Source organism: Harmonia axyridis, chromosome 3 (assembly GCF_914767665.1).
Source record: "Harmonia axyridis chromosome 3, icHarAxyr1.1, whole genome shotgun sequence".
In the NCBI taxonomy this organism is placed as follows: domain Eukaryota; kingdom Metazoa; phylum Arthropoda; class Insecta; order Coleoptera; family Coccinellidae; genus Harmonia; species Harmonia axyridis.
The window spans coordinates 17,864,313-17,881,449 of record NC_059503.1 but is presented as its reverse complement, the minus strand read 5'-3'; the positions used below and the strand labels follow the sequence as shown (position 1 = coordinate 17,881,449).

At 30.6% G+C, this 17,137-nt stretch overlaps 1 protein-coding gene across 3 annotated transcripts; it reads left to right on the top strand.

Annotated features, from left to right (window-relative positions):
- Positions 1-26: 26 nt before the first annotated feature.
- Positions 27-17,062, top strand: LOC123677088 (PH and SEC7 domain-containing protein). Of its 3 annotated transcripts, none has more exons than XM_045613552.1 (14): positions 27-481; positions 9,620-9,686; positions 9,905-9,958; positions 10,262-10,590; positions 10,972-11,183; positions 11,493-12,126; positions 12,735-12,964; positions 13,025-13,218; positions 13,453-13,645; positions 13,706-13,860; positions 14,787-15,015; positions 15,370-15,514; positions 16,129-16,272; positions 16,334-17,062. In XM_045613552.1, exons 1-14 carry the CDS (start codon positions 347-349, stop codon positions 16,580-16,582), a joined length of 2,970 nt encoding a protein of 989 aa, XP_045469508.1. In that variant the 5' UTR covers positions 27-346; the 3' UTR covers positions 16,583-17,062. The 3 variants fall into 3 exon arrangements, with proteins under 3 accessions (XP_045469508.1, XP_045469506.1, XP_045469507.1); XM_045613550.1 differs by having other exon boundaries at positions 14,766-15,015; positions 16,117-16,272; XM_045613551.1 differs by having other exon boundaries at positions 28-481; positions 14,766-15,015.
- The last annotated feature ends 75 nt before the right edge of the window (positions 17,063-17,137 follow it).

The following is a 17,137-nucleotide window of genomic DNA, read 5'->3' as shown; positions in this document are numbered from 1 at the left end:
TTTATTGTAACCCCTCCTCAATACGGTCCTGTTTTCCGGATGTCCATCTGCCAAATAATTTTTGATATGATATGAACTGCTATGTTTGATAGGTTTCTTTTATCAAAATTTGGATAGTTTCAGAAAATAAATCAATATTGATTGTTAATATTCTCTAAAATAAGGATATTATTCCGTGGTTAAAAAAGAGGTCATTGCCATTGATACTGTATCCTTTCATTCATTTTAAGTCAAGGAAACGCCACTGGTAACTTAGGGATGTCGGTAAAGAGGTTATGGGAGTAGCAGGAGGAGTCAATTATTTGTTATTTATGGTGCTGTTTTTCGAAATCAATGTTTTTTGAGTATGGCTGAAGAGTTATTAGTGGTTTTAAAACGAAGTGAACAATCTGGACTTGGGTTTTCTTTACTTGGGAAACCAGGATTACCCCCGATAATCTACAATATCTCGGAGGATTCTCCAGCTGCCGAGAGCGGTGAGGTATGTAGTTTACCTTCACTTGTCTATTATCAGTGTTTTTTTACTTTATTAAGTTGAAAACATCTCGAAAATGTTTATCGATATTTCATCAATGTACTATGTACCCAATTCGTTGTCAATAAATGTAAATATGATATTATTTGGCAGCGTTAAATTGATAGCCAAAAATATCGAATTTATTTATTGATTCCATTGGCGTGGCAAAGGGCATATTCGTTAGATGCTGATTTTGAATCTGCATAAAACTATTGCATTTACATCTATAGTACATTCTCACTTAAACAGAATCATTAATATTTAAATGTGAATATCAGTACTACCTTTGCTTCTCAAAACAATCAACAGTAACATAGTAAACTGACATTTCTTCTAAATATTTGAAAATGGTTATCGAAAACAATAGATGCAATTATAGTCATACTATGTAAATTGTATTTACTCCACAGATTTGTCCTTATGAGATGATAGTAGTTGTTCACAGACAGGTCTTAAGAAAAGGATCAAAAAGATGGAAGGGTTTTTGTTGACAGCTTATTACTTATTTGAATTTGTTTTCATAATATTTTTCATTGTAATGAAAAATACGTATACTGTAACAAGACCAGCCTATATTAACCTTCAGTTTATTCGGTTGGTAAGCTAATTTTTATGGTAGTATCGATTTGTTACCAATGTCGCTTACTATTGATATTTGCTCTAATGATTAAGATTTCAGAATGAGCAACGCAAAATATTCTTATGATTTTCTCTATTTCGTATAATAATTGGGTTACTAGTCCTATGATTAAGAGAGAGATTTGGCATGAATATTAACTATTTCTTTTTTTCACTATTTGAATGTTTTATTCATTATAGTAAAGAAAATGTTTTGCTGTTATTACTTTTGCATTTTTGTATCTTCGTGATTCAAAAACCTATTTGATATTTTTATGGTTTGTTTGAAACTATTTGGCTATAGTATTCTGCAACATTCTCTATATATGTAATTGTCCAAAATGGGAATTAATGTCTTTATTATTCTATTTCAGTTCAATATTGTTTTCAATAATAATCAATTCAACTTAGTTCATTGTTTCTTAAAGAGAATAAAAATCACACTGGTCAGCAATCGTTTTTTGATCTGTTAATCCTATCATTCTTATTCCTATGCATAGTAGTGCTTTGGTATTTTTGATTCCCTTTCAAAATTTTCTTGAACTAAAATTTTTAATTTTTGCATCTTGTTGACCTTGCAACAAGGGTTTGAATTTGGGAAAATTTTCTGCATTTTCATAGAAATTGAACCAAGCAGCTTCTCTTATAAAACAATTGCAATATTAGATTTCTTGCATTCATTCTTTGTTATGATGAATAGCGAACAAAAGAAATTAAAGGTGTGGAACTAATTGGTGCAAAGAAATGAAATTAGAGGCTAAGATAAGAGTATAATGGCAGGACTAATTCTGATTTTTCCATTCTGTTTGAATCAGCAATTTAATTATTTGATTTGATCAGAGTTTTATTGTAATGCAAAACAATTTTTTAAACTATTTGTTCGAATCAAAGATCTTAATATACGATCTTCAGTAACCAATATTGCTCATAATGATTTTGATAATTTCCTAACCCGATTTCTGAAACAAAATAATATTATAATTATGTAAGCTAAATAATAAATATTTTATTAGTCGCCTTCAACAAATGACAGATTTAAAACATATGATTTCAAGGTCATTCTATATTTTTATCGTCATTTGCTTTTCGAATTGTATGCTAATACTGATCTTTTTCAAATATTTCAATAAATTTATCCACTAAATTATTAATATACTGGTACCAGTCAGTACATCTTCATGATATAGGGGACACATTTTGAAATTGAATAGCTAATTTCACTTCAAAAAATTATTTCCTGTAATAGGGTGATCTAACCCAACTTCCTAGATTTGGGTTTGAAAGTTGTGTTTTAAAATTATCCAAAGATGAACGAATCGATTTTTATCAACTGTAATAAAAAGTCGCAATGCGGTTCATATGATTCGCAAACATGAGGATTACATGTTCATTGTTCATGCAATGCAGACGGTAGGGATATGCTCATAATATTATCTCACACTGTAATAGCTCAAATAAACTATGCTTTAATTAAATTGAATTTTCGAAGGTGAGTTCAATATTTGTCGCGCTTTATTATTATGCAACTTGAAAGGCTAACTGAATTTAAAGCCCAGTTCTTACGACTCTTTATCAGAAGATTCTCTGAATTTAGGGAAAAAATAAATGCGAAAATTTAGTTGCTCCAAGTTTTGGAATGTGTAGAATTCAAAAATCAAATAACAATCCTCTCTTCTCTTTGGTTGCTACATCGCAACACCTACCAACTTAATAAATCTAGCCATAAATTTCAAAAGGTAAAAATTAAATTAAAATATCTATTTCTCAGGAATTATACAAAATACATTCTGCCTTCAATCATTTTAAAAACTCACTTAGAGGAATTGAAGAAATTATTTTTATTGCAAAGTTAGCACAGTTATTCTTTATACTTTATGACGAAAGTCATTAAGTTTGTGTACCACAATTCCCTTTAACCTTTTTTGTTTGTTTTTGTGTTTGCGTGAGCAATATTTCGTATTCGATGGTGGTAATTATCGAAATTTGAACAGAGAATCGTCAAAAAATAAGGTTTGACCCACTGATGGCGCATCCTTGTTCAAATTCAGTTCTGTCCGTCCGGACGTCTGCAAACACAATATCACTTGAAATCTGCAAAATTGCAGAGAAAATTCGAATCTTAAATGCCGCGGTTAGATTCGTTAAAGGGCAAAACACTCTTTGGGGTTCCGTAAATATAGTGTTTAGAAATGTTGTTTCCCTAATAAATTCAAAAATACGAATTCGATCGATATGAGATGCGTCTAAACCATAGAGTAATAAACATAGATAGAGGGAGTATACGCAATTTTTACATGTCCCCCAACATGGTTAGATTACGTTGTCGGATTGTGATATATTTTCAAATCCACGAGTTTACTATATCTTCATGATATTATATATTATAGTATATTATATTGAATGAGATATATTTATTTGAGTGATTCTCAATTAAATATGCAAATTTGAATATTTGGAATCCGTTATTTTCCCTAATTGTCGAATTTATAATATGCAGAATATTAATTTTTTTCAGTATCTACCTGCCGGAATCCAAGGTTTGGTAACTATTGATCTCCTACTGTCCTCCATTGTTTCAAGTCGTTCGGCGCGCTTGAAGTTTGTTTTCTGAATTTCTGATATATTTAGGTATTCATCTCAATATATTCTGAGTTGATTCGCTATGGATCATAATAATTGCGTCCTTTGTGGAGAAACTCGCGAATTGAGTGAAATATCGTATCACTGATATGTTTTAATTTCCGCGCGCTTCATGTCAAATTTGATAGTTCATGTTGGGGACAAAATTTGCTTACTGAAAATGACATATACTCCCTCTATCTATCTATCTTTATTACTCTGAGTATTCGTCAAATAATCATTTGAATTATTGCCACTGATTATGACATAATACATATTCCTATATACAGTCCTGTGCTCTCCAACGGCGCAATAGGTGCATGAATGAACGAGCGTTGAAAAGCTCCTGACACCAATTCAATAGTTTTCGCTAATGTTGTTCATTGCGATTTATCAAAATTTTAATTGATTATTATTTGACTTTTCGGTAATTCACTGAATTTCCCCTCAATTTAACTAGCATTTTTTAATAATGATAATAATTTATGAAGCCTTATGATATTACTTTCTTCAAAAAGTATTCTCTTAATCAATCAAAATGTGTCGCTTACAACGGGTCGAAAACATTCTCATTTTCATATACCATAAAATACTTATCATTATAAAGAAATTTATTATTGAGAATAAAGTTCCTGTCGAAGTTCATTTCAATATTGCACCTATTAGCTTCACGAAATGCTACAAAAGCGATCTTGAAGTGTTCGAACAATCATGCATACGGTAAACTTATCAAAAATGCTCTGATTTAATGCCCTCCTTAATGATTGTGTGTTAAAAAATCGATATTATAACATTAGTTTGTAATTACATTTTTAGATCGTTTCGAATAGAATCGCGCCTGTAATAGCCTCTCTAGAATAATAATCGTTTCATGCAAGAGGTGATTTTCTGAACGCTTATAAAATTCATCAGAATGATTGACTTTGACAAGAAGTAAAGGTTCAGGGAAGTAACGCGAAGCGTAAATTATCTAAGATTGAAAATTTCGTAAATATTCAATTTTGGTTTACTGAAATATTTGATTTCATTCATTTCAGTTCACTGGAGAAGGTAAAATATGAGAACACTACAAATTTTACACTCTTATTTATTACATTCATACATCAAGATTCAACTGTATCAGTTGACATCGTAATGTATACACATCACAAGAATATAGTCGATCGAATATTGATTAAACCCAGGAATTCTTATTTAATTCATCCTCAGAGTAATAAACATAGATATAGGGAGCATATGTCATTTTCAGTAAGCAAATTTTGTACCCAATATAAACTATCAAATTTGACATGAAGCGCGCGGAAATGAAAACATATCAGTCATACGATATTTCACTCAATTTGCGCGTTCTCAAAAAAGAAAACACATATCAGGTCCCATAGTGAATCAACGTTTCATATTAACCCAAAATATATTGAAATAAATACCTAAATATATCAGAAATTCAGAAAACAAACTTCAAGTGCGCCAAACGACGTGAAACAACCGATGACACTAGGAGAGCAAAAGTTGCCAAACCTTGGATTTCAGCAGGTGGATACAGAAAATAATAAATATTCTGCTTAATATTATAAATTCGACAATTAGGAAAAATATCGGATTCCAAATATTCAAATTTGCATATTTAATCGGTAATCACTCAAATAAATATATTTCATTCAATATAATATACATTCATAAGGATATAGAAAAATTGTGGATTTGAAAATATATCACAATGCGACAACGTAATCTAACCATGATGGGGACATGTAAAAATTGCGGGAGTATACACACTCTATCTATATTTATTAATCTATAAATTCATCTTAAGTTTAAGACAAATATAATGATTTTTATGTTTCTGTGATTCTTCACTAGCTTGAAAAAGACGTCAGATAAACGTCGAAACGTCGCTAGGTGAACCATAGTGTATTATTTGTTCCTTATAGAACCGAAATAATTTCTTTGAATGTAATACAGTTTTTCAATTTCAAAAAACTAATTTAACAATCAATATACCTAGGTATTCATTTAATGGAAAAATATCAATAATCAATATAGTTACTTGGTATTAAAAATCAATTTTCTCCATTTTTCTCAGCTGTAGAACTGATGACAAAATAAATGATATCAATCACATCTAACACAAACAACGGCAATCGTAACCACTAGTAATCTTAATTTGCTCAACATTGGCTTAGGGACAGAGTAGAATTTGTCTGTAGTGCAAATTGTATGGGTAGGAAGCGGCATTATCCAGAAATAGTGAAAGTGGATAAAAACCAACTGGAAACAGGCAAATTTTTGCCACTTCCATTGAAAATGACCAATTTTAAAGATTTGTCAGCAATACATGAACAAAGTATAAGTTGGGAATTCCATCTATGAAATTCAAAGAAAACCCAACAAAAGATTGATTCCTGAAAAAATCATTATCAACATACATCATGAAATATTTTTCACCACAAATCTCTACCTTAGTAAAAACGTTTTTAAGCGTTTTGATAAGACTGTAGACAACGTATGTATGTAGATTGAATAAATTATTAACAAACTAATTTGAGCCCGATTAAAAGATTAGCTTCGAATGACAAACGCCCCTTTTACTTTCATCCAATTTTTTTAAACAAAACTGAATGAATATATCTGCAAAAACCGGTAGAAAATTCGTTCGGTGTTTTCGGAGAGTACAGACAGACAAACATTATTACATAAAAAAACCCTTTTTTGGTGTAGTGTTACCGAGAGTCTTACTCCCTTTGAATAGCCCTCACTCAGTTCTTGTTGAATTCTTTCAATGTACCATTTCATTTTGGTTTATGATTTCTTATAATAAACCTTTGGAATTGTTCAAAAAAAAATTAAACCCCTCCAGAAATGTTCAGTCACTGTTTTGGAATTTTTAGAATCCAAAAATCGAATAAAAAATAATACAAATTTTACACTATGGTTTATTATTTTCTCTTTCAACACAATATATCTCGGATCGTGAAGAAAACACATGATAATTGCAAAGAAAAACAAATTAACGAATATTCAGCGGCGGGATTCGAACCCGGGATCATATTTTGTATTGAAACAGGAAATAATTAACCTTTGATTGATTGAAATTTTCAGTATTTTATGATATGGACTGAAGTAACAGGATATCGTGAAGGACATAGTAGTAGGTTCATAGTAACTGAAAAGGACGGTAAAATTTTCGAATCAATGATAAGGTGGTTATTCAGATAAACATTTTCCTGGTTAGTCTTTTCCAAATCCGTTTGTTACTTGAATGGGAGAAATTCATTGATCTACGTCATACCCAAGGCCATAGGTGTTCCCGTTTGAATTTACAAAATTCACCCCTTAATTCCTCCCACAAGGAAGAATTAAATGGAAGAAAATCCTGCATAAGTAGACTTTCCCCTCAGACCCAACCAAACTTTTATTCGAAAAATTTTTCCTTTTCGATATTTTCGACTGACTCGACTTGAAAAATCACCCGGTACACAGGATTTTCCTAAATTGTAAGTATAAACGGAAATGACAGATTCCTCGGATTTTTTTAAGAAAAAAAAGTTCTATAAACATGGGCCCGCAAACACTTTATTTAAGAGATACAGGGTGTTTTTTTTTCCTAATAGTATCTTCCCTTCTTAGGATTTTTAACTTAATTTTGGCATAGATATTCCAATTTGAAGTGTTAATCATGTGATGTGCTAATTTTGAATGCAAATCCACAGGGTGATTATTTTCTGGAACAGTGGCCGTTTCTTTCCTTCAGAACTTTTTTGGTGGACCACTGGTTATTTAGAATGTTGAAAGAAACTTTGGTCCAGGTCCACTTTTTGGTGACTTGTAATTTTGTCATATCTGCTACTGATTTCGAGAAAAAATTCAAACAGTTCTCTAGTAATCCTCAGGAAAATCCAAATTATGATAAGGATCCAGTTTAAGCTGTGATGAATTAATTAATTATGAGTTTTGGTACTTATTAGTTGCCCAATCTTTATCGAAGATTAATAAAGATTCGATAAACTGGTGTAATCATCACAAAAAAAAGACTACAAGAAACACGTTGTATCTCGAAAACAAAGCGTTTAAGGACCCATGTTCATAGGACTATGTTTTCTTGAAATTATGCCAGTAATCTTCCATTTTCCCTATACTTCAAATTTTGGAACACACTGTATACATTTTATTATTGAAAAATTATTGGTTACAAACTCCGAAATATTATTCTAGAGCCTAAGTCAACTAAACCACCCCCTCCAAATTTTTTCTAGTTACGGCCTTGTTCAGAGTAATACCATTTTAGTTATTCAGTTGAATACTTTTACTTATAAAAATGGTTTGACGAGAAATTTTGAATGAGTTAAATGCAGATTGAAATCAGTTCGAAAAATGATCATAAATTATTTTTAGATTATTGATTTTTAATTCAAACAAATTTTAGCACCTGTCAGCTACAGAAAGTCGGTTATTTTTGAAGCGTTTCATTTTCAGAAGTTGTAAAAAGGTAACTGGAACCTATCTATATTTATCACTTATACTTTTCTCTTAATGCGTAGTCAAAGCCATGGAAATGATTCCGTTTTTGGAATATGTAGATAATGCTACTGCGCTAACTGAAAAATATTAACCAATTTAATTTTTTGGCTAATGTTTCATTCGCATATACTGTTCATTTCCTTGAAAATCAGGAAATATTCAACTAACCTCCAAGTAACCAGACTGTCATAAGTAATGTATGAAATATTTCTATTTTTAGAAGATTACATTAAATATACAATAATGGCGTCTGAAGGAAAATTTGCATTGAACTCAGTAGAAAATTGTACTTGTTGAATTACAAATTTTTGTACTTAAAATTATGTATTTCATTATTACAGGGTCATTCTATCTTCCTCAATATGTTATATACATATTGGGGAAGATAGAATCTACTGAGTTCAATGCAAATACTTGCTTTAATGTATATTATTAGAGCAAGTATACTTCTGAATTGATTATTTTACTAATATTGGATCAATTCCATGAAGTAAAAAGGTATTTGTTGAACTATTACTATTTCCCTTTAAAAATTTCCATGAGAAACACTGCAAAAGCATTCACTTCTTCTTCTGTCGTACAGAATATCTAAATTCATTTTAAAAACAATTAAAAATAAATATTATTGCATAGTGGTCGAACTAAAATTTACAAATTACTAAACAAATATTCACAAAATCTAAACTATTACTGCTCAAACATTGCAGAAGAAAATATTTCAAATATCATTGTCTTAATTGCATTATATTATACAGTATATTATATTATGCTGTATAAATATATATTTTTTATTCAATTTTTTATCTTTTGAATGATATATGTACTTGGATCAGAATCTAAATCTAGTAGAATAAATCGGTGTACGAAATACCGATATCATATGTATATGTATATCAAAATTTCAGTAAACCCTTTTTTTCTTAAAGAAGCCCTGGATTATATAGCTGTCATTTCTATTTAATTCGATTTTATGATTATGCAAACTTCCAGCAGGAGAAATGTTCTCACATGTTTCCAATAGTTTATTATCGAAAACTTTAATGTTGAAACGATATGATAGCATTGAGCATTTCTTTCAATTCCTTTCTATTAGGTCAAATGCGCTTCCAAATCTTGAAACACCCACTGTCTATATCATTTTCTCCACCAAATGTACTTGATCAAAGTTATATTTAAATGATAATTTTTATTAACTTTTCTCTATATGGAGCCTACACATTAACATAGTTCCAAATATGCCCATATTAGAAGAATGATTTTACTATCGCTTCAAAATGTCACTTGTTAACATTTAATTTTTTAATAATCTAATGAATGGTACATTTTTAGTTTTTTATTTTATTTTAGGTTGAGGTTGGCGATGTAATCCTTAGAGTCAATGAAATAGATGTTAATAGATTAAGTACAAAAGAAGGTAATTTTTAAATGATTTTCATTTCTTCAGTTTCATTACTTTTGCTATGAATCAAGCAACTTTTAGTTCAGTATCATCAGTATTCAATAAAGTTCAAAGAAACTGTTGATATTCAACATACATAGTTTCTCTGAAAAAAATGTTTGAAATTTGCTTGAATAGAACTTGTATTTCTTCTTTCCTTTTTTCTGTCTCAAAAAATTTTTTTTTTTTTTTAGTGTTGAAATGCCTTCGATTATCTGAAGACCCAGTTAAACTCAAAATTAAACGTGGTATGTAACATTTTGAAAACTCATTTTCACATTTGTCTTGTTCAACTTTTTCTGTCACATTTTTTTAATGGAATGTCTTTGTGAATATCTGAAAAATTTCATAGTATTTATACAAATAAAAAAGGAGCAGTTCAAGTGAACACTTTTTGATCTTTTTTTCATCATTCTCAGAGCTTATAAACTGTCTGTATCATTATGCTTCCCTAGCAAAAACTAATTTATCACCTCAGCTTATCAGGAAAATAACAAAGTGGATAATAAAACACGATTTTCACAGTTACTAGAGATACTAACATTTTTCAGATCCTAAAATCAAAGCAACAGTTCAAACACATCTACTAACAAACTGCGATGAATCAGAGAGTATTTGCACATCAAAACTCAAAAAATATAGTCCCAATCGCCCTCAGCCTTCTGTGCATCAAACACATGTCTTGAACAAAAGTATCCCAGAGAAAGAGCCTCTACTGATGAATCATGGGGACAATGATCGATTACTATGGCAGCCCCTCTCCAATCAAGAATGCGTCAAAAAGTCGCAACCCAAATTTGAGGCTTATATGATGACCGGAGAAAAAATCCTTAATATATCTAAAATACCCCAATCCACATCATTAGCTAAACACAGAAGGGTAAGTTCTAGGTGTATATCAAATCATTTTCATGCTTTATTTTTCTTTAATATTCCTTTTTTATGGGTAATCCTAATCCCTAACAATTATTTTTGAATATAGGGAGGTTCTTGGGTGTAAATTTCAAAAACAACATAATAATTTCACAAATGCATTTTATATTATGTAATTTAATTGCATGAAAGCATGCTGGATAAAAAAGAACACCCAGTATTTATTTGTAGAATTATTTGAAAATTAATATTTCAGTAAAACTCTCAATAAGCTTATCTGAGTGTTCTTTTTTCTATGTTATTTGTTATGAATCCTGTACTTTCCGTTATTGAATATTATGAAGTGGGTTGCTCATTTTCAATATCATGAGGAACCTTCTCATTATAGATGGCTAATCCAAAGTTTCACAATAACCATTCCAATCAAATGACCCACTCGATGAATAATTCTGTGCCAAATAGTCCCAACGAGTCAGAACTTGGCCAAAAAGTTTATGGAGCAGCATCTTTGACTACTTCCCCTGAATGTGCCACCAGAAGACTTGGTGATACTACTTCCAATACTAATAATTCCTCTGGAAACTATGTGAGAAACAGCAGGTGAGACATCAGTTTATTTTGTTTTATTTAAGTTTGGATTAATATATTGAAAGAAACTAATACAAAGTGCCCTGAGTTAAAATTTGAAAATTGGGATTATGATATTAGGCTGTATGACATTATTAAAGAATCAAAAACTGGTCATGTTAAAGGTATTCTAAAAGTGACATGATTTAAATTATATAGATGCCATAATTTACCTTAAAACATGATTTTATTGGCGAAATAAGGTTTTTTTTAGAAATAGTAGATATATTCACATATTACATCTAGCCCATTACCATGATTATTCTTGAAATTCATTTGTAGGTCGGAGGACCAATTACAAGGCCAAAATTATGACATTGATGAACGGTCCTCGAATGCTGAAGGAAATGATGATATGACTTCTTCATTGAATACTCTCCTGGATACAGCTTCCGACAACACAAATGTCAGTGATGACAGTGATAGGATTGTATGGACTTACAATGCGCCAATAAGTGAAAACGCCAAACATTCACACCAGCTGTCTAATGGCAGCAATTCCTCCCACAGCAACTCCTCTCCAACTTCTCTTAGTCCTCCCCATTCAGAATCTCCAGCCTCTCCCACATCTGTGTCTTCCTCGGTAATGTCTAGCCATTCTGGATCTAGAAAACTACCTTACTCTCTCAACAATTTACCACATCATTCAGTGAATGATGCCAGCATGTCCGAGGCAATCTCGAATATTTCAAGTCCTGATTACCATGATGACGACAGTATGGGAATGCGTGATTGTATTATGGAAATCAGTGATCCAAGTGATAGTGATAGTACACTTTTAGTTTCGGAACCTTACCAAAGGCATCGGGGTAGTGATAATGATCACCGAATTGTTATACAAGTGAAGGGGCCTGACAAAAGTTGTTTCAGGGAGAAACAGAACGAAAATACTGTTACTCCTCAAAATGGATGTGAGGTGTGTATGATTCTGTTAAATAATATTTTACCCCAAGTATTTAATTTTACAAAATATTCTTTTGTATAAATAACATTTAAAAAAAAGATCTTCATTCAGATTGATAAGAAATTGCAGATGCATATTTTTCATTTGGTTCATTACAACTTTTAAACACAATATTACAAAAATAAAATAAAAAAGTATCTTGCTGTAAACTAAAATCAATCAAGTGAGTGTGCTAATAAAAAAAATAACAAATGTTATAAAACCAGAATATTTATTACTAATGGTTTGTAAATTGGAATATCAATTGGGGATTAACAAGTCCATCAAATTGTTGTTCTCTTCACATACACAACCAGATTCTATAATGAATTCTATTCCAGTTACTATTTAATTTGAACTGGTTTCATACTTCATTTGAATAAGGAAAAATGTATAATGGAATAAAATTAAGTACTTGGAAATGGAAACCGTATTTTTTTTTTTTTGATTTTCTAAAAGTAAAAATATATTTTGGAATAAGTGCTTGAAATTTCAAAATATTCAAAAACAGATTAGGCTGTTTGGAGATACTTCAAGTCCTCATAATTCTTTTCTATAACTAAATATCTATATTCTTTCAGATAAATTGTGATCTAATGGAACAAAATTTAGTAGATTATGATTCAAATTGTGATATTAAAAGAGATTCATCTCCTACCTTAATAGAAGATGACAGTGATATAGAAAGCCTGCATAGTTTTCATTATTCTCCTAAAGCAGTGGATGTTCCATCAGCTATTCGGCTGGCTAAGAGATTGTATAGTTTAGACGGTTTCAAGAAATCTGACGTTTCAAGACATTTGAGCAAAAAGTGAGTAATACAGTTTAATGCTGTTTTTTTTATATAACTTGATCATCAATTATTTTCCAGCAATGACTTCAGCAGAGCTGTAGCTGAAGAGTACTTAAAATATTTCGAGTTTGAAAATGATACATTAGATGCAGCCTTGAGGAAATTTTTAAAACAGTTTTCTCTTACGGGGGAAACCCAGGAAAGAGAAAGAGTCTTGGTTCACTTTTCAAAAAGATATTTATTTTGCAATCCTGGCTCTTTTAATTCTCAAGGTATGTCTTTCATTAATGACCTATTCAAATAGTGAAATATAATAATAATAATAATAATAAAATGGTTAATTCTGTATATATATTGCCTTTAACTATAGTTTAATTCACCATACACATGAGATTCTATAATAACTTTCTACTTGTATAACTGAGAATTAGAGAGCATTGAAGCACAATATATCATGTCTTCAGCTTTCATTACCTGAATTTGTCTATAAGAAAAAATGATTTTAGATGCTGTACACACATTGACATGTGCAATTATGCTGCTCAACACAGACCTCCATGGACAAAATATGAATAGAAAAATGACTTGTAATGAATTCATTGATAATTTAGCAGATTTGAATGAAGGAAAGAATTTTCCACGCGAAGTTTTGAAACTAATTTATTATTCGATCAAAAATTACCCATTAGAATGGGCATTGTAAGTATTTCTATTCTAGATGTTGTATTTACATCAGAACACTTATAACTGTTATTTAAGGGATGATTGCACATCACCAGCTCAAAATAAGGTCCATGAACACATTCCATATGGAGTAAATCCATTCTTAGAAATTCCTTCCAATATGAGTACAGTGGAATATAAGAAAGGCTATGTTATGAGGAAATGTTGTTTTGAAACAAATGCTAAAAGAAGTGAGTATGGATCTTTGTTAGTTTGGTGGTTGGTTAATTAAAATATAATAATAACATAGCTTTATGTACTAAAAAGGAAATTGTTAATTTATAAAACTCCAGAAGGAGTGTTCAAACAAAAACTTGATCTTGAGTTCTCAAAGAATAGTAAAGGAGTCATAATCATTTATGAGGTAACATACGTAAATCAGTCCATCCGTTAATATATTTTCTGTTCATACTAAATTCTTCTTCTTTTTGTTTCATTTCAATTGATATTTGGCATTTATTTATTTTTTGAACCCAAGAAGTACACAATCCAAATAAATATAATTCAGAATGTAATCAATAATTCTCAAAAGACGGGCGTATAATTCCAAAAACATTCAAATTCCAGAACATAATAATAATAATAATAAATCATGATTATATTATTGACTAAAAATTAATGAATAGCACCATACATGCTAAATGTTTTATTGCACTCGCTGCTTTGCTTTGCAACAACCATGATAGATCCATATTATTAGCTTTTAAAATCGAATTGAACTCAAAACAGTAAAAAAGATAAAAAGTAATTAAATGAAATTTGGTATCATTAATAAAAATGTGGGACAGATAATTATTTGCATATTGAGTGGTTTATTAGGCTTGAGCTAAATTCTAGCAGTAATAAAAACCTTTTTATGAGCTAATATGTAACACTATAACTTTAACACAAGACACATACCTGTTACATTTGCAGCTTGCTTTTATTGCTGCAAGGATATAATTAAAATGCATGATGCCATTTTGAAGAATTCTCATTGTTCTTCATTTTCTTCTATACAATAATTTCATTACACATATCACACTAATTGAACTAACACAAGTATAAATAGATGTAATCTTAAGGCATGTTGAAATACATAATAGCTTTTTCGAAGGCCTTTGCTGCGTTTTTTTAGCGCCGTTCCACAAACGTAGCTGGAAGATGTTCTACTGTACTCTGAGGGATCTGATGCTGTTCCTTCACAAGGATGAAAATGGCTTCAGAAAAAACGAGATGAGTGACAATCCACATAACGCAATCCGGATACACCATGCATTAGCTACAAAAGCATCTGACTACGTTAAGAAGCAGTATGTTTTTAGGCTGCAGACAGCAGATCAAGCAGAATATTTGTTTCAAACAAGGTGAATATTTGAAGCCAAATTGATTATAATTCATAATAGAATTAGGATAATTTTTATGTCCAAGGTCGCGCCTTTACAAACTTGTTAAAACATAATTTGATTTTGATAATTATGAAGTGATAGTCTTATACCCAGTTGCAGGTAATTCATTAAAATTTAATGCTACCTTAAAATTTTAATTCGCCATTATGACATAGCTGGAGGATGAAAATTTTAATGACAGCATTAAATTTTAATGAACGTTCATGCAATTGGGTGTTACTGAAATAATTTAACCTTCAATGATAAAAAAAAAAATTATTGTATTTGGAAATGAGAAAATTTGCAAATATTGTATGAATGTATTTTTTTTAGTGATTCCAAGGAGCTACAGTCATGGATCGACACAATCAATTTTGTTTGTGCAAGTTTTTCTGCTCCACCTTTAGAAGCAGCTGTGGGTTCTCAGAAAAAATTCCAAAGACCGCTCTTGCCATCTAGTCTTACAAAGTTTCATTTGGTAAGATATTGCTAGTATTAATAGTAATAGAGTATCTTTATAAATGATTTTTACATCGTATTGACCTTCGAAGTGTTCTTCAATGCTTTTGACTAATGCTGGCAACTATTCTATATAGTACAATTTGTGTTTTATCAATTCTTATTCAAATACTGAAGTTGTACCTCAGTTTAAACCATAGAATCCTTATAAGTATTTAACGAATTGTTTCGACAACGATATTTTCATCTTCATAAGTTACTTACAAAAATTTACCAAAATATCTACCTGAATTACAATGACATCATATCTCATATGTATACAGTTCTGTGATCTTAAGGACACAATAGGGGCATGTTGAATTTCAGGAAGATTGCCCCACAGTCTCAATAAGATTTAATGAATGAGCACACAAAAGCTCATAATCAGTACTTTCCTCGAATTTCCTCTTTACTATGGCTCATTAGAATAACTCTCTGAGGAACTTTCTAAAAAATAAGGGTACTTTGAAATGTATATGTTTTGTACCAGCTGATTGGGAACAATACTTGTTGGAATTCATATGAGTCTAAGTTTGTCTTGAATGTCCATAATTTCTAGGACAAGTTTAGGGTGAAATTCAGCTTTTATTTCAGAGGGAACAATTGAGAGATCACGAGGAGAGAGTAACTAGACTTGAAACAGAGTTAGATGAGCATAGAAGGTCCCTACCTGAGAAAGGGTCAAAATCGTTGATAGTCCAAAATTATAAAGAAAAGGAAATTTACCTAAATTTCGAGGTAGAAATTTTTAAGTTTTTCTGTTATCAAGCAAATCAATATATTCATCTAATGTTTTAAGGTAAAGCGATACAGAACCTATGCTTATATACTAAGATCAAGAATGGCTCTATTTCAAGAAGTGACTGAATTGAAAGAAAATAGTATAGGCGAGTTGGATGAGGCTATGGGTGTGACATTAATGGATGAAACAAGTGCATTAGTTCCCCCTCCGATTCCCGATAGAATGTCACCTTCAACAAACAGGCATAGTTACAGACAAGCCATCTATAGTAGAAATACAATCCACAGTGAATCTGAAAATGGTTAAGAATAAATAGAAACATCTTTGAAATCAATTAGTCACGTGCAATTATAAAATACATTGTGACACAAAGGTTTGAATTGAGTTTTCAGGGAACTACATTTTAATCTTTATTAATTTTTACAAATTTTATGCATATTATATAGTAGAAGATTTTAAAATTGAGAAGCCAACATATTCATCACTAAAGATTTTTATATTGATTTTTGAACTTCCTATGAACTCTACTTTGAACTTTTTTGTTACATATAGTGGGGAGGAACCATTTTAAATATCGACATATACCTGTTTATTTAATTTTATATATACATCTAAAATATTGTTTTATTATTTAAAAATAAACTATTGTAAATTGGCAGTATTAATAATTAGTTTTACTTCAAAGAGGAACAAAAGATTAGTGTTAAAATGTTATAAAGTTGTTGAATGAGCGAACTAAGCTCCAAATGGTAATTTAAGAAATAATAAAATTGTATTGATTCGAGATTCCCGCGTTTAATCCCTCATGACCTGAATATTTCTCAATATGAACTATTTCATGGCATCATGTATTATGGGTTG

Coding starts and splice junctions, on each gene's coding strand:
- LOC123677088 (XM_045613550.1), top strand. CDS start 347: ATGGCTGAAGAGTTATTAGTGGTTTTAAAACGAAGTGAACAATCTGGA. Junction 12,965..13,024: donor TCAAGACATTTGAGCAAAAA/GTGAGTAATACA, acceptor ATTATTTTCCAG/CAATGACTTCAGCAGAGCTG. Junction 15,515..16,116: donor GTCTTACAAAGTTTCATTTG/GTAAGATATTGC, acceptor GGTGAAATTCAG/CTTTTATTTCAGAGGGAACA.